Here is a 26,133-nt window from a genome sequence, read left to right as displayed (position 1 = left end):
AATATTTGAAGAACAGAATCCTGTCTGGGTATTGATTTCCTAAAGAGTTTGAATCACTGCCTTCATAATGCATATATTTTAAGGCAAGTGCATGCAAAAGGTGGAGGTGAAGTTGCTTATTGAATTAAATCAATACAAGATACTGCACTGGCAATTATCATCTAGTATTCATTTTACATAATGTAAAATACCCAGCAGACAGAAGAAAAACAAATTTCCATCCCACTTTGGCAATCTTAATTTAAATCTCTTGTATACTCTGGACTTTGGGCTTGCTTAAGTTCAGCTGTTGTCACTCAAGCATTTAGCACACTCTAGTCAGAGCAGGTGATGACGGGGTGGCACAGTGCCACCTCCTGTGACACTCCCTCGGCTCCCCCTGAAGGGAAGAGTCAGACAGCAGTGCAGCTGGAGTCTGGAGATGCTTCTCCAAGAGCAGCTCAGGGGCTGCACTGCAGCCTCCATGACTCCAAAAGCCCCAAATGACACTGACGGGGAAACACAGGACCCACACTAAAATCCAACTCAATTCAGCTTATGTTTGTGTTCTGCAAGCTTAATGGTAGTACTATAGTTACACTGCATTCAGCTGAGAACAAACAAAAAATTACATCTGGTTTAATCTTCAGGGAACCATTAGGGTTATATGAATAAAAATAATCTAGAAGCAGAATTTCAGAAGCACAACATGATCTCCATAAGGAGTTCCACAGTATATGCATTTCTTTCCTGTCTCTAGGGGAGCAAGGGGATCTGAGTGCCACGCAGCAGGCTTGCCAGAACTCCATGAGGACCAGAGCTGGATGCAATGAGCAGCAGTGCACCCTAATCCAGCCCAGACTTCTTGAGGCTGGAGAGCAAATGAGCAGCCTCTGCCTGTCAGAGCTGTCTGCTGTGCTCAGAGCTGGACAGGAGATGATGGGAATCATCTACAGCTGCTGAACAGCCCCCTGCACTGAACCATGAGGCAGAACTCAGTGTGGGGCCCTCAGTCAGTGTTCCTGCCTGGCAAGGGCTGGGCAGATGAGCTTCACTAAGAGCTCAGGAAGATGCTTCCCCCAGGAAGCTGATTTCCTCCCTTTTATGACAGGAAAGCAGCAGAGGATGAGCATGTCTCTCTGTGATACTGGGTCAGTACTGGGCCTCTTCCCACTGCCTGGGCTGGGGATGGGGAGTGCCCCCCGAGCTGTGCCAGGAGAGGAATCCCCTGAGGCATTCTGTGCACCCTAAATGAACCCTGGCCCACTCCACAGCCTTTTCCCCACCTTGCAGGAGCAGTTTCCAAGGAGCACGAGGAAGCTGACTTGTCAAACGCTTTTGATATGGGACCCCACGAGTGCCACCACACAGGCTGAACTCAGAATCTGCTCCTACCAGGGGGCTGTTTCACATATACTTTTCTTTTCATACCTCTACCAGAAAGTGCTATTAATTGTTAGCGTTTATTTGCATGAAAGTGTGGAAAGTCAGCAGCAAAGAAAACAACAAAAACCAGCAGAAGCCAGAGGAAACATGACTTCACAGAAAGGCCTATGTGGTAACATACCTTGTTCTTCCAGAGGAAGATGCCATGAAGAAAATATGATAATTTTCAAGGACTTTATTGGCATACTCTTCACTCATTAAAAAAAAAAAAAATCTATTCCATGATCGTTGAGAATAACATCAGGCTGTATAGGTCAAAAATTGACTGACATCACTCTGGACAGGCATTATTGAGACACACAAAGAAGCTGTTGTGCCTTTAAGCTTATGGTACATTGCAACGCAGTAAATGAAAAGCCACTATTATGAGGGGATGTTTATGTCAGTATCTGAAACAAATCTTCTTTTTACTAGGATAATACTGTCTTAAATTGTTAACTGTTGATCAGATAAACAACATGTGATAAAGATCCTATAATCTCTTTTCATACAATTGGTTTTAACCCTTTAGCAGCTTTACATATTAAAATATTACGCATTGATGACCCTTGTGAAAGCTTGAAAGAGCTGTAAATTACATCCTAACACACTTCTTGTGTAAGCAGTAATGAGAGAATTCAGGATTAGATTTTAATAAGGTGGAGATAGGAGATAAAATTTTCACAGGAGGTAATGTCTCAGTCACTGCTAGAACTTGCATCCTGCCCCCTTCCCACTCTTTTGACCCCTGTGTGAGAAGAAAGGAGTTTGATCTCCCTGCTAAGGGTGCAGATTGAAGAGGTATTTCGCGCAGTGCAGGACATAGAGAACCTCTCTTGCCATGTGTACCAGGCAAAGGTGACCCATTTCTGCATGACTACATAAAGGGCCAGGAAGCTTTATCTTTCTTTCCTTGGAGGAGGAGCAACCTAAATGTTACAGCAATTACTACAGCTGATTTGAGATTCCTAGATTGCCACTTTGCATATTTTGCTTTGAAATGTCAAATTCTCATCTCAAATTTGGACCGGGAAAAAATGATACATTATGGGAAATCCTATTCTGACAAAGGTAAAATTGCTGTCTAAATTATCAATACTAATAAAGTCAGATTTGTGGACACATCATGTAGATCAGAAAGTCAAAGCTTCCTTGAATAATGCACATGACAAAATGCAGTGGAGACCAGCAGCCAATATATTTTTTTTCAAAATTACCACTGTGTGAGCTCTCCTCAGAGGGGCTGAGGAACAGAAGCTGCTGTCCTGTTTCTTTTACCTCTCTGCTACAGAACTGTGAGAGGAAGAACCATGAAAGAGAGAAAAGTAACAGGCTGCAAGTGCTTATTCCATGGTGCTAAGCAGTTCGGGGTGTGTTTCCTGAACTTTCTTAAAATTCATACTGCTGTCTATGCTAATTTACAGTGAAAGGGCAGAGAGGGCTGGAGAAGCTGGAAGAGAAAGAGAAACAAATAGAAAATCTGTCTGCCAAAGAGTAACAGATGTATGTATGTGTATGCCTGCATTGTAAGGTACAACCCAACAACATTCTGAACACCTTTGTCCTGCCAGCTTCACCCCACTGCCTGTGCCTCGGGCAAGGACAGCAGAGCTGTCCTTGAGGGGGTCTGTGCCACTGTGACAGGCACAAGCCCCAGCTGGAGCTGAGGGGCTCTACCTGCCAGGACAGTTCAGATAATCGCACTCTGGATGAGGTGGCTTGCACTGCAATGGAACAGATGTGATCACGATTTCAATTACAAGCCAGATGATCTAATGCAGCAGCAACTGGTGTCTCTCACCACCATCATTTGCTGCCTGGCCCATGCAGTATCCTACCACAAATAATCTTTACATACTTTAGGCATCACCTTTGCCCATTCTCCCTGAGGCTGACCACATTTACCACTGGTCAAACCTAAATAAAGTAAAGGTTTTTTTTTTTAACAAAATATCCATCTTGATTTCTTAGTGCTCTTTTCTACAACTTTTGAGACTTACTATTTTCAGGTAAAATAAAGAAATTTTTTCATGTTTTAACATAGCTGCACACACATCCAGAGATTTTGTGCATTCAGTTCACCAATTCTCACTTATTGAGAATTCTCCTACTCAATTGATTATTCTCCTACTCAAGAATAAAATTTGCCATCACAACAGGAGTTGCCGATGATAAAGGTAAATACAATCCTGTTCCTTGATTTTCAGATAGCTACCAAATTCTTTCTACCCAATTTTGTTTCTGATAAGCAAGCAAAATATTGTTCTTTAATACACAGTGTAATTTTTTGGAAAAAAAACTCCCTCCAGGCTTCCATTTATGGCAATGAAAATAGGTATTGATAGGCTTTTAATACACCGCAAATATGCAGAGTGTAAACCTTTCCTCCCCCCTGCCTTTTGCTTTAGATCATCATTGGGTGATCTAAATACTAGTGCACAATTCACACACAGATGTGAAAAATTTGTATTGCAGTAAGACCCAGGAATAAACTGAAATGTAGAAAGAATGCACTTTTTGTAGGTACATCTATTCCTTATAAAATGAAATAATTCTTAAAAAGAGGGATTTTATAGCATCTTCCAGGTGATATTCTGCCCCGGTTGAGCTAAGTTTCTAGTCTAGACATAAACAAAAAAAACAAATAACAGGTGGCTTTATTAAAGTACTTATTACAGATTTCCATTATGCATTGCAATACTCCACTAAATTATTCAGACTACAACTTTAAAGTCCAGATATTACTACTGGTTGGTTATATGTGTGTTTTTCCAGCCCCAGTCCCTGCTGCACCCCCTTGCCCTGCCTGAGAAGGGCTGGCTGCCGGTGCTCGAAGGTAAGCACGGCATGAACGGCTTCCCACATTGTGACTCCAACCCCAGTGGCAAAACCTCGGCCGTGTCAAGAAGTGACAGACACACCTCAGTGCGTGTCCAGCAGACACCGGCCCGCCTCCTGCAGACACACAGGCACTGTCACAGCCGGGCAGGCTGCAGCGCTGCCTGCGCCTGGCACTAGGACCGCACCGCCTGCGAGCCACTGCTGAGCCCGCTTTCCCCCGTGCACGAACCGCCAGCGCGGGGAAAGCCGCCCGGTGCCCGCAGATCCCGGTGCCAGCGGGAACCGCGGGGAAAGCTGCCCGGTGCCCCGCAGAGCCCGGTGCGGGGGCTAAAGGGCACCCCAGGCCCGGTGCCCGCAGAGCCCGGTGCCAGAGCTCACGGGCACCCCAGGCCCGGTGCCCGCAGAGCCCGGTGCCAGAGCTCACGGGCACCCCAGGCCCGGTGCCCGCAGAGCCCGGTGCCAGAGCTCACGGGCACCCCAGGCCCGGGCCCCGCAGATCCCGGTGCCAGAGCTCACGGGCACCCCAGGCCCGGGCCCCGCACATCCCGGGGCAGGAGCTCACGGGCACCCCAGGCCCGGTGCCCGCACATCCCGGTGCCAGAGCTCACGGGCACCCCAGGCCCGGGCCCCGCACATCCCGGGGCAGGAGCTCACGGGCACCCCAGGCCCGGTGCCCGCAGATCCCGGTGCCAGAGCTCACGGGCACCCCAGGCCCGGTGCCCGCACATCCCGGTACCAGAGCTCACGGGCACCCCAGGCCCGGGCCCCGCACATCCCGGGGCAGGAGCTCACGGGCACCCCAGGCCCGGTGCCCGCAGAGCCCGGTGCGGGGGCTCACGGGCACCCCAGGCCCGGGCCCCGCACATCCCGGGGCTGGAGCTCACGGGCACCCCAGGCCCGGTGCCCTGCAGATCCCAGGGCAGGAGCTCACGGGCACCCCAGGCCCGGTGCCCCGCACATCCCGGGGCAGGAGCTCACGAGCACCCCAGGCCCGGGCCCCGCACATCCCGGGGCAGGAGCTCACGGGCACCCCAGGCCCGGTGCCCGCAGAGCCCGGTGCGGGGGCTCACGGGCACCCCAGGCCCGGTGCCAGCGGCTCCCCCGCAGCAGCCTGCCGGCTCCGTCCCCTGCCGGCCCGATCCGAGGATGCCCGTGCGGCGGCCCCGCGCTGCCGGCAGGTGACGGTGACGGACGGCAGGTGCGGGGCGGGCGCTGCTGTCCCCGCCAGCTGAGGGCACAGCTGCCGCCGCAGCGAGCGGGGCCGCGGCACAGGCCGCGGGATTCATTAGCTTAATGACGCCCAGCTCTATCAGAAAGCACGAGATAATTGTATTTAATTTGTGTACGTTTTAATTACGGAGCAGGCGGTGCCAAGTTTGATGAACGTATCATCTTCTCCGTTCTGCTCTGTCACCGCGTTTGTGTTAATTTGCATCTGAGGCTGGAGGAGCTGACGGCGCTGCTGCCAAGAGGCCCCGTTTTTACCGTGTCATCCTTCACAGGATGACGCCGTGCGGGACCTCTGCCTGCTGATAGCAGGGCCATCCCTTCCTGCAGCCACAAATTAAAAGCAGGTTTATGACCACATGCTCCGAGACCCTCTGGGGCCCTGGAGGAGGCAGCCAGAGAACAATCCATTCACTCATCTCTCCCCTTATCTATGATGGAAGTAGAAACAATTGCATCATTTAATTTACTGTTGCAACGGGGATATGGCTCATTGGCCCCTCGTTGTTTTGAAGATGGATTTAATTAACCTCCTATGAATCTTGCCAATACGTGTGGCAGCATCAGTGTGGGATGAAAGATGTCAAAAAATCAGCTGCAGGGTAATGAGCATCTCTCAAGCTTGCTCTGCTGAGAGGACTGGTGGCTATAGAGGTTGGCCCCAGCAGAAAGCTGTGGAGCAGATTGAGTTAATACACTGCTGCCTGGCCTCTGGGAATCCATGCTCGGGTTTGCCTTAGACTACTAAGAAGAGAGGTAATTGAATAATTCCTAGTAGCCACATGTACCTTTAACGCAGAGGCCATTTGCAATCACTGGAAAATAAATAATTGCAATTAACTACACTGTTAAGTAAATATATCCAGTCCCTCAGGGAAGTAATCTGCATGCCTTTCTAAGTCTGGCTACAATATAAAACTCATCACAATGTCTATGAGAGTAATTTATAATGAACATTTAGCAGGTGCCTCAGATGTGTTGCTGCAATTTACCTACATTAATAAAGCTCTCCTTATTAGAACTGAAGTTGTATGCATTTTAATTTAACAAATCTTTATTACACTTTCCTTTTACAAAGGATGCTGTTTCCAGCATTTCCTAGAAACATTTGAGCTTGTAAAAAAGTTAAAATCTGTATGAGAAGAAAGTATTTACAGCAAACTGTTTGAGATTATAAAACCAATCCAAGATTTTACATGCTTTCCTAACTGGAATGAAAACATGATGTGAAAATTGTAAGCTATTGATTTATTCCATGATGCGCTGGTTTATCTCAGAAATAAAGCAATGTGTTTTTTCTCTTACAAGAATGGTTTAGTATCACTTTACTGCAGGAGGAAAGGGACCCTGTCACAGTTTTTAACTACCAGCCACTATGGAGCAGGACCTCCCAGAACTCAGCACCTGGTCATGAATTCAATGGTTGCACCTGATATCCCAAATGGACACGTGGGCACCTGCACATTATCACTGCCCGGGAAAGGTAACACTCTGGTTTGGAATAGGGAGGCACAATTGACTATGCCCACAACTACATACACTTGCTTTATATGCCATGTCAGTATTTTTAATGCAAAGGAACTTTACTGGTTTCTCAAAGCAAAATTAATCAGAATTAAAAAAAAATAAAATATTGCTGTCTTTGTAACAACAAGACCGTGCAATTCTTTCATGCCCTTTTCCTGATGCATTCAAAACATCTTCTGCAGATATTACTTAGATTAAAAAATACACACACACACACACAAATATTTGCACCTGACAAGACAGCCAGGTTGTTGCTGGTGTCTCCTGAATGCACGAGGAGAGCAAGAGCCTCATCCTGACAGGTGACCTGTTTCTGTCCAGGGAAGCACATCTCTACCAAGGAGGAGATAATTAAGTCTCCACATCCATCCATCACCTGACTATCTCACTTGAATCAGCTTTTCAAATCAGTGATAATTGTCTAATTAACTATTAATCTTTTTCATGACAATTACTAATGGGTCATTTGTTGGCTGGAGTTTGCAAGGATCTTTGTTAGTGTCCAATGCATGGGATGAAACAATTTCAACTTAAAATATTTCCCCAGATTTGAGTAAGATCTAAATCAATTATTCAGAGGTGAAAAGATGTTAATCAGCTTTTATTCTGAACAAGAGATGTTTGTTCAAAAGAGAGCGAGTGATGTCTCAGAGGAAGAGGTCCCCGTTTTGCAGGCACACCCTGTGGCAGTGCCAGGAGTGCTCCTCCAAGTTCTGCTGGCACGAGCACGCTGGATAAAGGGATACCATGCCCCCCCCGGCTTGCTCAGAGTTAAAGACCACATTGTGCCAAGACAGCGTGATCAAATGGAAATTGTGTGATTCACTGCAGCATCAGCAATACAGTGGCAGCTAAAAAGTCATGCCAGAAGGAAGTCGTTCCTGTTTTATCAGATAATATAAAATCACATGGTCAGAGGTGGCAGAGAGGCACGCTGCAAGTGAATGATGGAGTCAGACATGTAAATTCTTATGAGCAGTTATTAGCTTTTTAAAAACATTTAATCAGCAATTCCAGTCCTGGCTTATCAAAGGGCTGCTTGGCAGAAGTCTAGAAAGGAAATATTCTGGTTGACTGTAACCCACAGAGCACACAGAGTGAGTGGACACGGTTAATTCTAAGATGAGGACGTAACTTTTTTTTTCTGCAGGTAGAGCTTGAAAGCTTTTTGTAGGCCAAAATGTCTGGAATTCTGAAACACCACTTCTGTTGTTATCTTTATAAATTTTCATATATGATACACTTAATCCCCCTCCAGCTTACCAAGCAAGCTGCCACCAACCCTAACAAGACTTTAGTAATGAAAAAAAAGGTTTTTTTCCATTTTTTCCTGGATACAAGGCAAGGCTATGGTTTACCTTGAGCAAATGGATTTTGTGATTAATGTGACTTTCTCCTAAAGCCTGACAAACTGAACTCGTTACTGAGCTGCCATTCTTGGGACTCAGGAGCACACAATTTTAAATTCTTGGAACTACAAGGTACTTTTCTAAGAGAGTCCTGAATCAGCAGTCTCAGAAAGAGGGTTTTACTCCCAAAGCAGTCAAAATAAGCTCAGTTTCTTAAGCCTGTTTATACCTTCCTAAAATGGACATATTGCATGAGGAAGACTTCTAGTATGGAGATTCAACTAATAACTTCTTTAAATATTAAAATAAAGTAATTCTCAGAGATTAATACAGATTGTTACTATGGCCAGCTGACTGAAAAAATACTCTTCCTTGGTCTAGACCCACCTAAAACACTTGAATGGTAACTAAAACAGAGCAAGAGTGGTGAACTGGCCCACAGACAGAAGGAGAAATACTCCTCTGGATAAGCACAGCCACAGCTGGGAGCTGAGATGCTTTGGGCTGGGGCAGGGTACAGGAGAGAAGCAGCTCCAAGTTCCAGCACAGTGCCTGGGCAGGCTTGAATTTGTGAATTTTTAATATGTTAATATTTTTAGTATTTTTTTTATATTATGTTGCAAACACTTCCATATGTGCTGGGAATAGAGGTGCTGGAAGGTATCTGAAAGCAGTGGGCAAATAATCAGAATGCTGTAACAGCCAAAAAAGTCTAGGATTTAAAAAAAAAATCAGTAGGCAAAACTTTGAATTTAAACAGCAGCAAATCCTCAGCCAGCTTTGCCAATATAAGATTAAGTGAATTTACCTGGCTGTCAGACAGAAGATTCGGGTCTTACAGCACATCTTAGAGTGACCAAAACCCAAGGAAATGTAGATCTTTCTTCTGCAGTTACTGCCTTACTAAACACACTTTGTAACTACAAGGGTTATTTTTGCTGGCTGGAGCAGGGTGGTGTCCTTCAAAAGGCTGGACTCTAACAGAAGATTTTCTGGATGTTGCGCAGTGCTAAAGCCCTGGCACTCACCCTCCTCAAAGCGAGAGCCTCGGCTGCACAGCCCGAGCAGGATGTGCTGGGACCTGGCCCCAGTGAGGCTGCCCAGGCAGGCCAGGACCCGACCAGCAAACACACCTGGAAAATTCACTGGTGCTGCCTCAGCAACAGCACCTGGCATTGCCCATGTGCCAGTAACAGCCTCCCCCTGCACGGCTACAACAACAGGAAAGCAGATTTTCCTAGCAAGGAAATCAATGGGACTTTAAATTAAAGCTCCCATAAGTGTTCAATAAATTACATATTAATGATTTATAGTCTATTAATTATGAATTAATATACACAATATTTTTTGCATCTGATTTAGGACACTGCACATCAGGGTCTGGACTCTACATTCTGAACAGCTCTCAGATTCTCCCTTTAAATGGCTTAATTGGGAAGTTATTTACAAACACGCTTTATTCTTTATGTTTGATGTAAGCACAGTCTGCATTTACACAAGTATTGCTTGTAGCATCTCAGTGTTCAAACGTTCAGCAGCTGTGGTCTCAAGAGGGAATTCAAAAGGTCAGCAAGAAAAGCAGAGATAAATTTAGTAACATACACAAAGATGACAGGTCAATGGATTAACCCTTACAATTCCCAGTATTAACTCCGCTGCTGAATAGTCCAAAGAGCGGTTAATATCCATTTGCATGGGCACACGTTTAAGAACCAGAAGGGACTGGGACAGCCTTTGGAGTGGGAGGCTCCCAGCTGAGCACAGGCTCTCCCTGGGGCTGGCACTGAGCATGTGGGACAGAAGCACCCCTGCCTCTCCTGTTGTGCCACTGCCAGCTGTACACGGCCGGCCGTGTTTGAGCTGCACCTTTGAGCCACACCCTTCACAAGCTACTTTGTGAGGTGATTTGGGCCTGGATCTTAAAACACAATCAGACACCGAGTCCTATCTAGTGCTATTCCCTCTAGAGGTGGCCTATAGCTCTGTCCTTCCAAATGATACTTCAGGAATGGATCTGTCACCTAGGAGCCAGCCCTTACTGCCAGTGCTGCATGCTGACTATTAACTCCCTCAGGACTGTCCAGAGGCAGTCCCAGACTCATCAGACAACTGTTTCTTACAGCTCTGGGATCTGCTGACATACAGATTTATAAACTACACCAAGTACAAAACACTACAAAACAAACTTACCGTGACTTTAGCTGTCCATGTATAAACTGGAAGTTTCTGAATCAGTTTCAATTATGCTTAATTAACATTGCAGAGTAGCTGGGTGAAGTTCTGATTACTGGGGTATGCTACTTCTCAAAAAAAAAACCAATAGAAAATATAATTCTAGTGCTTTGTAGACTCACACAGGCTTGCATCTTAGGTAGGAAGAATGTGAAAATGAATTTGATTCATCTTCCAATTACACTTTTTCTGCTCACATGCAGCAACGTAAACCAGTAGGGGTAAAACACTCTCAAGATGCAGAGGCTCAGAAACCTCTGGGCTCACCCTACTTGCTCTGCAGCTCACTCTGTTTCCATCATTTGGGGCTAGTGAAACTATTTTGTTTGATGGGGATGATTTTGAAACCAACAGATATAAACATAGAAACCTTGATGAATTGGTACTAAAGCAAACACCCTCTGCAGAGTCAGTGCTGCAGACTGCTGGCAGTATGTGAGTCAGGAAGAGCTTGGAGCACCCTCATCAGTACTGAGTGCAGGGGGTAACTGCTGCAGTGTGACTGACAGGGGCTCTCAGACAGCAACATCCTCAGTAACACCACCACACCACTAGTGAAGAGAAAAAGCATAACAGTTCTTTGAAGTGATCCCCATCAAGTGATCTCTGAACATTGATGAGAACTATGGCAGCCACAGGGGAGCAGAGCAGGTTTTGACCCTTAGCATATGCAGTCTGAAGCTGCATATTCTGAATTAGTGACTTGACTTCCATTTCAACTATGCTTTAAGCTTCTTGGCTGACTGACTGCACTACAGAAAGGATTCCAAGAAGAAGTTATTAGTTCCATATGAAATGTTGTAACATCAAACTCCAGTTTTTCAATGGATGGACTACTGATCATGTAAGGAAGGAGAACGGCACTGCACCTGAATGGGGGGCTGCCAGCCTTTGGCGCACAGGATATTTCCCACAGATTTACAAAATAAAAACTTTTGGCTCAAAAGATGCATGCCTACCCTCAAGGACACCAAAAAGACATTGCAGCACCTCAGAGAAATAAAGTGTGAAAGCCATAAGATTAAATACCCATTTCAATCTGGGTATTATTTCTGACACCACCTTACCTGAAGCTTCAGCATTCAGGTCAAGGTTATCTCAACTTATAATGAAAAAATTTAGTACATTATTTTGGCTTCATGCAAATCTCCTAGTCACCCCTCCACATCAAGATGCTACAGGCACAAAGGTCTGTACTGATGACTGCCTGTACTTTTAAAGTGTGGAGTTCTACCACAGACATTGAGGAAATGCCTCTTGTTTTTCCTCAGAGTAGGAAGGTAATGCAACACTTCCCGTGTTTGCAGGCAATTATTCTGATTCATTGTGAGCTATAAGGAGATGGCAAGAGTCACAACCACACAATGTTAGTTACTTGTTGGATGTTCCTGTTAGAAGCAGTCTTGGGCAAGTCTGATGTCAATATTAACATTACTTTGTCAAGTCACCTTTAGGTTTTCTTCAGAAAAAAAAAAATAATAATTCCAACCTGGTAGGGTCTACAACAGAAGAAAAAGAGAAGTCTTACCTCTACTACTGCTTTGGCATCCAGTCTGAAGTTGAAATCTCCAAAGACAAAATACGAAACTTTCTCAAATCGCTGATCGATAATTCTGGAAAAAAATGAAAACAGAACAAACCTGTCATTTGGCTTTACAAACATGCAAGAATATACAAGGACACACATGTTATCCTTTAGCACAGTCTCAGAAATAATTATTGGAACCATCAAAACTACCAGTTTGTACTGGACCAATATATTAACCATATTTTTCAGTTGATTTTCTTTGCTTAGGCAATTTTATCTCCAGTCCCTGTACAACAGGGCATCTAATTTCCCATGCCTGGCTGACAGAGCAAGCTGGGGAAAGCAACAGTTCATACAAATCTTGCAGAAGTGGCATTTGGGAACCATGGAAATCTTGAGGGTACCATGGAGGTCCTTCACACCTTGGAAAGTTTAAGGATATAGCTTTGGTCTGGGCAGGTAAGAATTAGGAATGCTGAATTAGCAGTGAGTTCAGAGTACATTTGAGTTTACTGATATATAAGCAACGTGACCTGTGTTTTGGGGTACTTTGTGAACCACAACAGAAGTGACAGGGTTGGGCTAGACATCAATCATCCCATCTGACAGACTGAGCATCCCTGAGGTTCCCAGAACGGCTACAGCCCTCTCAAGGCAGCTCTCTGTGTTGTTCACAGCGGATTTCTGCTGAGGCTGTAGCTAACACCTAACAAGTAATTGCTCCAGCTGTGAAGACTGACTTTTCCTCAAGCCTTTGCTCAGTCTTACCCAGGGAGATATGGCATTACTATCCATCTTTCAAATCTCATATTATTAAAAGCTGTCATATTATTAGCTGATCTATTATTAGCAACAGTTGTAAGGTACTCTCAACAATACACAATTTTACAGCTTCTAGAGATCTTGGCATTTAGAAATCCACCAAGTCACACTTATTTTCAAACCAGGAACCAATGTAATTCATCTCCTATCAGTGGCTGAGGAAGGCATGAAACACCCAAAACTCAACTGCCACAGCCACCAAGAATTTATACAGACAAAATGCACAGCACACAGAACCCCCCTGGGTGTGCAAGATGAGAGAACTAAGGAACGAACGCAGGCAATGCCCTGTGAACATTCTGGGAATACATCAACGTGGAAGCATTACTGTCAGAAACTCCAGGTGAGCCTGGCAGGGCCCACACGGGCAGGTGAAGCACCATCCTGCAGCACTGCTCGGGAGGCACTGCTGCCCCATCAGGAGGCAATTGTTTCAGATGGCTTTACCAGTTCTAATGCATTACACCCATTCATTCTCAAAGCTATAAGGAAGGATGTAACACTGGATCTGCAATGAGATACTGCTTCTCCTCTGAAAACATCTCACGGTTTTCGTCAACAGTAATCTATTACATGAGGAATATTATTCTATGGAAAAAAACTATGTGCATTGGGCCTAAGACACTGATCATTTGAGGAAAATCTCTTGCAAAGACTTATCTGTTTCCGCTATGAAAATCTCCAATCCTCCATTTAGCTGACAGATTATTGCAGGCACTGTTAATAAATACTGCCCACTGTCAGCTCCCAGCGAGCCCTGAGAAAAACCTGTCACTCCTGACCTGCACAAAACATTAGTTTGATTAGTGCCCTCACGGAAAATTGAAGGAAAATGAGAACTTAAAAGCTAAACCATTTACATTGCCAGTTTGCTAAAAGTGAAACCATTTACATTGCTACAGTTTGCTAACACTATCATTGCAAAATCACATCAACTTACACATCAGAACCAGACTTTGCTTTCCAACTGTCCTGATTCAAGGACCAGCTTTGGCTCTGCTCCCTGCCATTTACTGCTGACAGAGGAATGACAGATATTGCAGGAATGACATCAAGGTCCACTGAAGGCCTCTTGAAACAAATTTGGATTATGAGTACCATGCCTGTGATTGAATTATGCAAAGACAGATTTTCCAAATAAACAGACTATTAAAAAAATAGTCTGTGAAAATGTTTCCAAACTGATGACTGAAACAGCTAATTAATCTTCTTCTGATCAATTAATGAAAACTCAGCCATTTCGTAGTCCTGCACATTACCTGATTAAAATGTGATTTGCATACAAATCATTGTCAGCTCTACTACTAATAACTTTTGTCCATTTTCTCCCCTAGTAGCTTATCTTGTTGGACATTTTAGAAAGAGTGTCTCACGATAGGTTAGAGTCCAAACGTTACTTCAGAATGATTCTCCAAGTGGCTTCTGACACATCTCTTTTCACAAGTGGTGAAATTAATTCAGGTGTACAAGAAAATTCACAATGGTGGCACAGCAAAGGATGCACACATTTATGTACTTACTAAGTGATGTGGGGTACCTAACAATGAAAATTCCTTTAAGCGACTCAACTTAATACGTGTACGTAACCTAATGTCCTTGCCATTACTTACTATTAATAAGTGGAACTTACTGTTAGTTCAAGAGTTCCCAAATCTTAGACCTCTTTCAGCAGTTTGGAACTCTGATAGCTTTGTGCTGAAATGCCTCCTGGTACCTAAAACTGCCCCAAATCAATGGCACAAGAACCAGTTTTCCTGACTGTGCTTTCAGAGGCAGACCTCAAGTGTGCAAAGGAGATGGCAATAAAGAAGAGTACAGCAATGTCCCCTCCCCTGGGAACGAGCAGAAAAGCTGCCTGTCACTGAGGGCACTGGGACAGAAATGGGGCGCTGCAAACACAGCCAGTCTGGCCCGGGACACAGGGAAGGTGTTAGGACTGGAGTGAGAGCTCAACAGAAGTCCTCTGTTCCTTGTGTTTCCATGTTCTAAGCCATAAAAATGTACAGATCAACATGTGTGCAGGCAACTGAGAATTCAGAAGACAAATTTTTTAAAAAAGAATGAGTGCTTGCAGAAAAACTAGGAAGGCTTCCAAATCGATGTCATTCTCCTTTGCTTTTTGTTTCTAAAAAACATCCTTCCTTTAACTACAAATCAAACAGTCCTTTAAAACCGCCACCACTCAATGAAGTGATAAATCTGAACCATGTAAAAAGAAAGCAGCCAGCCCAAGTCACCAGTATAAATCCAATGGTTTTAGTGGGAGGACCCAGTGACATTTCCTTTAACAACTTTTACCAGCTCATCCCAAAGGGTTTCAGCACATCTGAAGGCTCTATTCCTGTACAACTTCAGATAGCTTATGACAAAACAGGTGACTCAGTTATTCATGACTGTACAGAAGGCACAGGTATTTCCCTTGCACAATTCTACATGCCAGCCACACAAGTCATCAATGCCTTCACTGGCCATGCTGCTTCTTGTGACCTGGGCAAGGCCACCAGGAGGGGACAGGGGTTCAGAGTGGATCCAAAACTCAAATGCAAACGAAACAGGAAACTTTTCCAACAGATGACAGACAGCCCTTCCGTTCCAGAAAGAGAAGTCTTCATTTTGAAAAGGGTGGAAGAACACATTCACCCTCCTCATCCTCTGCTCTTGCTCCAAAAGGAATCACTTATAGGAAAAGAATTTTTTAACATTTTAAAACATACCGAAGAAAGATGTTTGCTTCTGCACGTTTTGGAAATCAATATAACAAATTGGCAAATCAATCAATATAACAAACTGGAAAAATCAGCTGCACTGGGAAAAAAGCATGCTCCCATCTGGGCTTTCTGCTGTCCCTGGTAAACTTTAGAGCACACAACAATAAACACCAAAGATGATTTCACCTCTTCCAAAACCACAGAATTTGTAATTGCACAGAGTCCTTGATAACAGACTCTTCATACCTGGAACACATTTCTTGAATTATTTTGCCAGTTTCAAACACATGATACATTTTTAATTGATGGCACTACACAGAAAGTTTTCTGCACTGAATGGGTTAGTGTCTGTTTGTCTTCACACCTTGTTTTATTTTGAGAAGTAGCAGACAAGTTGGATGAATGAGCAGAAGACTGTTTTAGCCACAACAGGGGAGTAAGAGAAGAAACATTCAAGCAATTGTTACTTTCAAGTGGAGTTTGCAGTCCAAATTATCCCCATGCTGAAATGTTTTGATGAGTTAAATACATGATTTGTACTTTTTTTTTTAAGGAGTAAACTTGACTGTCACTGCAAATTAACACTAAATTACAACTTATTTGCTGCAAAATAAATACATGTAATTCTTATTTTGGTCTAATAACTGCAATTTGGCTCACTTTGGGTATCAGCAAGAGCTTTACAGGCCCAGAAAGAAGCTCCTGTGTTGCACTGGAGACATCCATGCTCTGCCGTGCCAGTCAGGCTTTGAGCAAACCTCGTTCCCTCAGCAGAGCCTTTGGCCTGGCAGACCCTGACACACTGTCCTGTGACAAAACCATCTGTTATTCTGGGGGCATCAGGTGAATTATGAGGAACCTCTGACCTCCCCAAGCTGTGCTGCTGAACAGCTTCAGCCTGGGCTGACCAGCCCGGCTGGGATGGGAGCGGGGCTCGAGGGAGAGGTCACTCAAATGCCATGGCAGGAGCCTGCGCTCGGGGCTGCTCTGGGTGCCCCCAGCTCCTCTGCCATAAGGACACACCTCTCAGCTCGGGTGGCAGTGCCAGCTTTGCTGACTGTGAAGGCAAAGTTTTCTCAAAGCCACTTAGGAAATGTCAGATCCCTACCAAGACTAAAACAAGGAAGAGAGAGCAGTTCATCTTCTCAATACTACTTGAAATCTGGACCTATTTATTGATTTCAGTTGCTACACACAGCAGGGTTCAGTGCAGTCCTAAAGTGAACAATTCTGTGTTATTAGAATCCCTGAAATCCTTTTGCAATATATTTTAAAGTACTCCTTGAAGCAGCTAAAAATAAAGTTACTTGATTAAATGCACCTCTTTTTATAAATGCTGTATGAGCCACTGTATACATACTTCAAAGCACTGAAATTCAGCCAGAAAATTAAAGAATCAGCTTCCCCTTGCTTTCATATTTTCCCTCTCCTATACTGTCCCCCCTTCACAGAATGGAGAAGACAAGGAAGCAGTTAAATATCAGCAATCTGGTCATGGAAGAGAGCAGCTGAACATGATTCAGTGTGACAAGAGGCACTGTGATTTGGCTAAACCATTTCTCAGGGCACTTTGTAAGGAGGATCAGCAGCATTATTCCTTTAATAGCCATGTCGAATGCAATAGCCAGCTGGGTTTTGTCCCAGACCAAGGTATCAGCATCAGGTCAGAAGGTAACATTCTGTTTACATGATTATTTCCTAAAGCACTTATCTTCTCCTCGGTGTGAAAGTTGACTTTTCTGTTTGTAAGGAGGCCTAAAGAATTGAGGGAATGGGAAAAATTAGCTACACTGAGCTGGAGCTGAATGGCATTAGGTGGGAGGTCTGAGAAAGGCTGCAGCGAGGCTCAGCAGGACACCTTATTAGCCGCGTCATCGCAGTTCATTCAGGCAAGCCATACCAGTGTCACCAGCATTCCCACACAAAGACAAAGTTCTTCACACAGTCTATAAACATGCCTCCCTGGCCAATTCATCCTAACTTGACACTGCTGAAAAGAGGGGCTTGAGGGTTTTGGTTTTTTTTAAACACAACAATAACATAACAAAACAAAACAAAAACCGTGCAGCTCTGCCAAGCAGGCTGAATGGGGGAGAAGGAGGGACACTGTCACATTTCTTGGGAAGAAACAATCCAAAGGTCAAGCCATATTTTATTCGGTGAGCAAATTTTTCTAATAACTAAATGTATTTAAGATAAATACCAGCTAATATGAGCCGTTCCATCTTTCTCGCACAACCTCTGGGGTAAGATACTATCTCTCCACAATCTATTTATTTCTGTGCGTTATCTGCACATGGGAGCTACAGACACAAAAGCTTTTTACAAAGGACAGAGAACCACAGAACGGTTTGGGTTGGAAGGGACCTTAACATATGACTGCCTATATAAAATGTCCTCTCCTAAGTGAAGGAATATGAAGATCACAACTAACACACTGAGACAAGAGGATCAGCTCACTCCTGGTGCGACCATCATTTCTCAGGACCAACTGCTCACTCTGTCTACTGCTGACCTGCAGCTTGGAGCCACAGGTTCTGTGTGGAGTTGATGCAGCAGAAGCAGTGCTGGGCTGTGTCCCCAGAGGGGCTCTGAAAATCCTCTCTCCCACTGCGTGAAGCCTTCAGGGCACCCGTGGGGCGCTCGCTGTGCACAGCACAGGCGCCCAGGCCCTCGACCCTGCCCCTGGCAGAGTGACTGTGCCAAAGGCATCATCAACTCACCTTCCCCGGCCAGGCAGGGTCTCACCCCAACAGGGAATGTTTAGAAAAGTGGCTTGGCCATCGTGTTGGCAGAAGCCAAGAGCTGGTTGGGAAGTGGCAGGTGACCTATGGATAACAAGGTTATACAACACCTTCATCTCCACGGATCTGTAGTGCCAGAGGTAGTGACAGCTCCTGCACTGACTTCTGGTGGAAAGTTGGGGAACGACAATGCTGTCTCCTGCCACAGCCACGTCAAGGCACTGAAGATCAAGAGGATGGAAACACTAGGTTTTGGCTTACAACAACCCAGACCATTCAGATTTCTGTTGCTCCTATCTGCATTGATGAAAACTTTTAAAAAGAAAAAGCAGAGATCAGCCCAAACACCTGCACCTTGAGAACTGGTGCCCTCCCCAGCAGAGGTTTCAGAGACAGCTTTGAAAGAGAACCCTGTCTTCTCCTGTATACCACCTCCCTTCAGCTCTGATAGTGCTCAGCTTGCACACTTTTGCAATTTCAAATACACATTTAGGGGCAAGTAAAAAAAAAAAAACCCATCCATTCCAAGGGCAAGTTACCTGCTGACTGATAGTTTAAGTATGCCTCAAAAGCCATAACGGAAGTGCCTTCATTGGCATGCCCAAGGTGGTGTAGTGCTGTCATTAAAAAGATAAAGTTTATAATATTTTTGTGCCTTGTTCTTTCTGATATAATGGCTAAAACCTATTAATAACACCAAAATATCTCAAAAGGTCAAGCACCATACAGCAAGATGAAGGGAATTGTCAAGAAGCTTAGGCAATCATCTTAGCACTCAAGACATTTGCCAGGGCTGTTTAACTAATATGTGATGTTCACTTTTAATTTCAATATAGTGCCATTTGGGCAAAAATGTTGTATTTTTTAATTAATTACAATGTCAGCAGCTATTAAGATTAAAAGAAAGACCACATCAATAATAAATACTTAATCCAAAGAAAGGAATACAAGAAGAGCAATAAAAATCAATTTTTAGAGCTGGAAAATTGTGACTTTTTCCTCACTTGACTGGTATTTTCATTATATTGACAAACCCATGATCTTACCTGACACTGACATTCGCCTAATGAAATAGCAGCCCTGGATAATGATGTAAGGACTTGTCAATTCTGCTCCAGGACAGCACAGCACTACAACACTGGCATTACCATGCAAAGAAATTTTCATGCTCTTCAGCTGATACAAGAGAAAACTATAAGAAGAAACCAGAGAGATGGGATGTCTTTTTGGATCTTTGCTTTATCATGGAATATTAACATCCCCCCACACAGTTTCTGAGCTCTTTAGTGCTGGTGACACTTGGTGCTCAGCAGACAGCAGGTAACTGCCCAATCTTTCTGCATGAAGCCCAAGACATCCCAATTCTTGCTTTTTCTTCTGCAGGGCGTAAATGCGGGGAGCAAAGCCAAAGTCCTGCAGCCACTTAGTGTCAAAAGCACAAACAGTGAGACAGAAATAACCAGGATACGTGGCAACAGGATACTGCTTATTGTTAAGCATATAAAAGTATTTTTTGTGACATATTTAGAGCAACTCAGACTAAAGACACTGTCTGTCCTAAACAGCTCATTGATAGGAACGACAGTTCAAGGGTTAAGGACTTTTGTCAGATTTGGGTCTTGCCAGACCTACAAGAAGCATCTCTTCCAGCTCCATCTCCTGTGATGGCTGTGTGGGCAGCAGAGCCACCTCATCCACAGCGAGCTGCCGGCGATGGGGACCTGCAGGCTCCACCATCACCATCGGGACTGGGCGACAGCTGGGCTCAGGGCAACTGTGAATTTAAAATAAACCCAAATGTTTCTAGAAGAGGGCAATGCAAATGGCTCAGACCCAGAGAGAATTCACTAACAAAGGATGAAACAATGCTCGATGCTGAGAACAGCTCATGAGCAACCAATTTTACATTATCCCTTTGAAAATCACACTACAGTGGAGCACCAGGAGCTAAGAGAGGGAACAAAAAAGGGGTGAGGACAGAAACGTTTGAAGTGCTAAAGAGAAGGGAACAACCCATTTTCCAAAGAGCACGGTGATCAAGAAAGTTAAGAACTGTCAACATTAGGTTTGAACAATGAAAATTCTAGTGGATATTACAACAGCAGGACCCATTTCCTTGCTGGAGCTGAGAAACTGACTCATCTTGGTTGCATCTTAAACCCAGCACAGATGAAATGAAGATAAAGAAGCTCCACAACAGTCGAGGCAGCTGCATCAACTGACCTATCCAGCCCTGAGCAGGCTCTGCCCAGCCAGCTACATCCTCTCCAGCTCCTGCACAGGCAGACCAGTGGCTGGAAACGCTGTCCCTCCCACCTGAGCATCCTCCTGTTGGGGATGATCCGAATCTTTCCAGGACATGGAACACAGGAGGCAGAGCCCACAACCTCCTCCCACAGTGCTCCCACCTTATGGGAGTCAAAATCTCCAAGGTGGCCATTTGGCCTGGTGCCCACAGGCTCCAATGGGAGCAGAATGGGGCTCTTTCAACCATTCTCCATTTTATCAGCTCACAGCATTGTAAATAAAATCACAATAGCAATTTATTTTCATTTCTCTGCAAATGAGTAAAAATTGGATCAACAGCCCATATAGATTCTCCTTAATTGAATCACAGCTATTCTAGAAGATATGGCCATAGGATAGGAGATTTGAAAAGAGGCAGACCACAATGGATGCTGATGTCAGTGTCACCTTTAGCTGGACACTAATGACTTATCTTCTTCCCGCTCCAGGCTCTCTAAGGAACAAATTACAGTAAAGAGAGAAATATAACTCAATGAGAATGTGACACTCTGCACGTTCTCATAGAAAGCCACTTTCTGAGCAAAATCGAGCAGGCAACAAGTTACTTGCAGTAATTTCTTTTTTAAGAGGCGTTCTGTTTTCTTGCATCACATGTTTAATTACACATGCTCTCCTGGGAGAGGGACTGTTGCAGTAAACCCAACCTTGCCTGTGCTTACAGCGCTTACATTCTACCAGAAAGACTCAGCAGCCAACAGGGCAGCTCCAGGAGATCCTGGTAATGGAAAACAGGCAAAAAGGAGTAAAGCCTTTAGGGAAGATGAGGTGGAGGCCCCGAGTGCCACAAGACTGCCATGATCCACATCCCCACTGCTGGACAGGGACTGTGTGGGCAAACAACTGACTGAAACGTCTCCAGGAATCCTCAGAGCTTGAACTGCAGCATTTCTTCTGAAAGAGCCACAATACTATTCACACTGGCCAGGTACAGCAAAAACTGGCTTAGTGCATCTACTCCATTTTTTCTTTAAATGACACCTTTCTCTGTGATACCTGCAAGTATCTAAAGTTCTGGATTTAGGATTTCAGATCTTCGCTTCCAAACCTGGTACTGTTCACACAGATTTATCACAAGAGAGACATTAGATATTTACCATTTGAATAATGAATACTGAAAATTTATTATAACCTGTTCAGTTTGTAATGCCAAAAAGAAAAGAAGAAAAAAAAAAAGCTCCAAATGCTGAAAACAGAATAAGGACAAAATTAGTGATTAGGATGACCGAAAATTATCATTCACTTAATATGGAACTGCAATTATTGTGTGCCCTTCAAATTATACTAGTGTATGCTTTCCATTACAATACATACCAGTACAAAAATATTTTCCTGCTAAAAATACAATCCAAGTAAAATTCACAATGTGTCTGTGCAGAGAGGAAGGACACACGAGTTGAATTTTTGACAACTGCATCAAAGACGCCAAAGCTCAAGCCAGCAGAAAAACAAGGAGCAAGGAAAAGTGACTTTGGCTGTATTTGACAGGCTGAAAGTAACAAGACAATTTTGCTGGATTTACTCTTTAAAGAGCATATTATCCAAACACGCTAATTTTGAGAGCACTTAACCTTCCTCTAAGGGGGAGAATGACTGAATATTAACGAGCTGAGCTTCGGGTGTTTAATGAAAAGCTGTCGATTTGAATGTGATCCAGGGATTTAAACCTTTGTTAGAAAACATTTGGCTGGAAGGTTTATTTGCCTTGAGGGTGCTTTTTATCTGAATACACAGAAATTTCACTATGCATTTGAAGGCTCATGTTAAAATCACTGCTGCAAAAACCAAATAAAGTAAAAACAAAACCAAACCAAGACAAAAAAATCCCAAGCCCTCCTAAAGCAAGCAGCTTTGAGGATCTTCCCAAATGACCCAGATCTTTAGAGCAAAGTTTTCCTTTGCCTAGAAACTAAGTGGCTTTTCTTTTGCTCATTCAGCTGCTAGTTCTGGGAAAAGCCCAAAGAGAAACATTTAGATTGGAGGGGTCTTTGAGAAGAGGTGACAGTTGACTGATGAGCATCCATAAAATGACAAAGAATAGTTGTGTGGAGCCGGTGCATCACATCGCCTCTCCCTGGGAAACTAATTGCTCTGAATTGTTAATAGTAACATTATTTTTCTGGCAATCATTTCTTTTCAATACTCAAAATCAGCATGAAACAGCTCCTTTGACCGGACATAAAAGTTAAATGTCCCAATGTTGATCAAATTAACTTCAGCTATGTGACAATGGACTATATTTGTGAGAAAATAATGAAGGGCACAAAGGGAAGCTTTATGCTAAGATTTCACAGTTGTAATGTAAAAATGTTTCTGTTGAACTAGGCCAGGGAACATTTCAATAGGAAAACAGAAGAGCACTGTCACTTTCATTAAAAAAAAACCACACTCATTTTATGGATCTCAATGCTTGAGATAACTTCAGGAAGTTTAGATGGCTGGCACATCCCAAGAGCCAGGGATCAGGCTAACACCTCACGTCCTGTCCTTCCCAAACTCTCCTTCCCACTCTTGAAGGGCCCCATCCTGCAGCTTTTTCCTCATTCCCCAGCCTGGGTATTGCATTCTTACACTTTTGCCCATCAAGTGGCTACAGGACATGACTAATATGTCAATATAGTTAATTAACATGAAATATGCACAAGCATTAGTTATAACAGCTGCATGAAAAATTAAACCAAAATGTAAACTATTTTCCTCTCTTACTTGCATGTGTAGTTTACACCCTCCAACTTCAGAAAATACAAAAAACCAAGTATCATGCAAATAGGGCTAACTGTACATGGCAATTATCCAAAACGGGCTTTGAAGAATTTTTTTCCCTCCACAAAATATAAAGCAGATGTTCTTACCTCATTTTAAAGCAAATTCAGTTTTGACTGTAGACCTGCGCCTACCTGGAACAACATAACTGACTTCTGGGGGCTCAGTTTGGGTTTACACTGGTGCTGACAGAGACTCACTACACACCTCAATTTTCTACATACACACTGTATGTGTATTTGTAAAGTTACAAGCAAATATTTGTTCAACAACAGCGTGATTCCAATCCTCTTGGTCTTAAAAGCAACAATCTGACACCACATCTCCCTTGCAAAATGGCAAATATTAAATGCAACCTGGCTCAGCACATACCAGTGAGCTGCCTTTAAAAGTGTTCTTTCTATTTAACTAATTCTAATGCTATTAAAGCTAAATCACTTCAGGATTAACTTTATTAAAGCAGAAGCTTTATTAAAGCTAGAAGAACAAACCCTTCTACTCCTCAAACATGCTACTAGCATTACTAACAGACTTCCCCAGGAGAAAACTTTTAGCATAACTTTGTATCATTCCCCCAATGCTTTTTCCTTGGTTTTCCCCCAGCCTCCCCCTGCTCACCAATGCTGTGATGTTGCACAGCTTTTTTCTTATGCGTTAAAACTTTGTGGCTAAAATAACTTTAGAGACAGCAACTTCCCTGGCAATCTGAACAGTTAAACTGATCCATTTTAGCTTTAATTTGCAAACCCTCTTCTGGTTTGCATCCCCAACTCCTGTGGTAGCTGTTGCCCAAATAAAAGGCTGTACATAACTCATGTTTATGAAGATGCAGCGTGAACACAACTGAGCTTTCACTGACTCCCACAGTGACCTAAATCAACTGTGAGAAGGTGTTTCAGTTTCATTCAGTGAAGGTTTAGCTCAATAAACTGTTTTCCTTCTCAGCATTGTTCATCGGGTTTGAACTGCATCGCTGTTAAATGCTCTTTAGCAGTTTAAAGGCTTTAAAGGAAAAGACTTATCAGTCTCTGTTTTTAACAGCACTAAATCTGCATTATTAGTTCATGCAGATAAGGGGATTTGAAAGCTCAGCTTGAAACCTCTCTCTTTCTGTATTTATCTGACACTGCATAGTTCCAGTAGCTCAGCTGGAAATGTAGATCTATGAAGCTTTAAAGAGAGATTAAAGCCAAGAAAAGAAGTACTTTTCCCCCTATAGCTGCTCTCACTTTCCCTTTTCCTGCTGTCTGAGGGAGTGCTGGGGGACAATGGCCAAAGATGGTTCCCAAAGCCCCTGAATGGGGACACTGTTGGTGGCAGCATTCATTCAAAGTAAGCTTCAGTGTATTGTCCTCCCCAATCAGCAGATCAGAATAGAGTGTGCTGGTGGCTGCCAAAAGGTTAGTCCTGCCGATGAAAGGGGCTTCCCATTATTCACTGGCTACAGAACTCCCCCTTTGTGCCCGCCAGCCCCTCACCGCACTGTGGAGGTCCGGATCTGCGGCTGGCTGCTCCCTCAAAATGAACAATTCATCCACGGCGAGCTTGCTGTGCCACTGCGCAACCCGAAATCCAAGGGCTCCTTTTCTAAGGACAGCGGAGTTGGGGCAGTTTTTGGCAGTGTCACATTTTAATGATATACCATCGTGACATCCCTGACCCACGGCTGACACTAATACTACAGTCTTATTACCTTACCCTTGCCAGGGCATCGTGGGAGGTCCAAAGCCAAAATTAGCTAATGAAGCACACTGTATGCTGCAAACAAGCGTGCAGTAAATAATGCAAAAGGTTTGCACAGGTTTCCCTCATGCAAAGCATTAGAAAAGGAAAAGATACCAATGGAGCCAAGCAAAATGGAAAAAAAAAAACCCAAACAAACCATACTGCTCTATGCAGCAGAACTCAAGAATATGCACCCAGACTGCACCGAGATCCTAATCTTCCTGAGCCCCTGTTCTGTAAATTAGGGATCTTTTATATATATGCTATCTATGCAAACCTTCCAATTGCCTCCAGCATTTTCAAGTGGTTTGAGCAGGTTTTGCAAGTGATACAAGAGAAAGGCAATATTGGCTTTTTCCTGTTCACCCCTGGGTCATCCCAAAGGTGATGGTAAATTCCTCTTTGGAGAAATTCCTGATCAGCCCCCTGCTGGGGGAAAGGCAGTCTCTACTATCCCACCTACCGGCCCTACAGGACAGAAAACCCACAAAGAAGGAAATTTGAGAAAGAACACGACTGGAAAGGCATTTACACACAACTGCAACATTTCAAAACATTTTCAATGAAAAGCTACATAGGGAAAAACGGGAACAAGATATTTTCCAACACATAAATTGCTTTGTTCAGGAGTGTCTGTAACTTCCAGGCTGCTGCCAGAGAGAGGCAGAAGAGCAGACAGCTGCTTGTGGACAGGGATGCCTTATGGCTGTGCCAGGCAGCAGAGGAGCAGAGGCTGCTTTGGGCAGGGGCTGCCCATGGGGCCAGGCAGGTGCTGCTCTCAGCCAGCAAGGGCTGTCCCTGGCCAGTGGTGTGGCTCAGCCAAAAGCCTGAGTGGGGCAGCAGGATGGGGCTCAGCACCCCTGCCGGGCCGGGCCCCCCATTCCTCGCCCTGGGGAAGGACAGAGGTGACACTGGCCAGGTGACACTGGCCAGGTGACAGCAGCAGCGGTCCCGTGCTC

The 26,133-nt window shown here is 44.2% G+C and overlaps 1 protein-coding gene across 2 annotated transcripts in view; it reads right to left on the bottom strand.

The window, feature by feature from the left end:
• The window catches only part of INPP5A (inositol polyphosphate-5-phosphatase A), a 189,739-nt gene that overhangs the window by 47,291 nt on the left and 116,315 nt on the right, over positions 1 to 26,133 (bottom strand). For both annotated transcript variants that reach the window (XM_066554797.1, XM_066554798.1), the window contains exon 9: positions 12,109 to 12,193. In XM_066554797.1, coding sequence (XP_066410894.1) covers positions 12,109 to 12,193 — 85 coding nt within the window. The remainder of the gene's footprint in view (positions 1 to 12,108; positions 12,194 to 26,133) is intronic.

The sequence above is a fragment of the Molothrus aeneus genome, chromosome 8 (assembly GCF_037042795.1).
Source record: "Molothrus aeneus isolate 106 chromosome 8, BPBGC_Maene_1.0, whole genome shotgun sequence".
Classification (NCBI taxonomy): Eukaryota; Metazoa; Chordata; class Aves; order Passeriformes; family Icteridae; genus Molothrus; species Molothrus aeneus.
The sequence above is the reverse complement of the archived record's forward strand: the minus strand, read 5'-3'. Positions and strand labels throughout refer to the sequence as shown.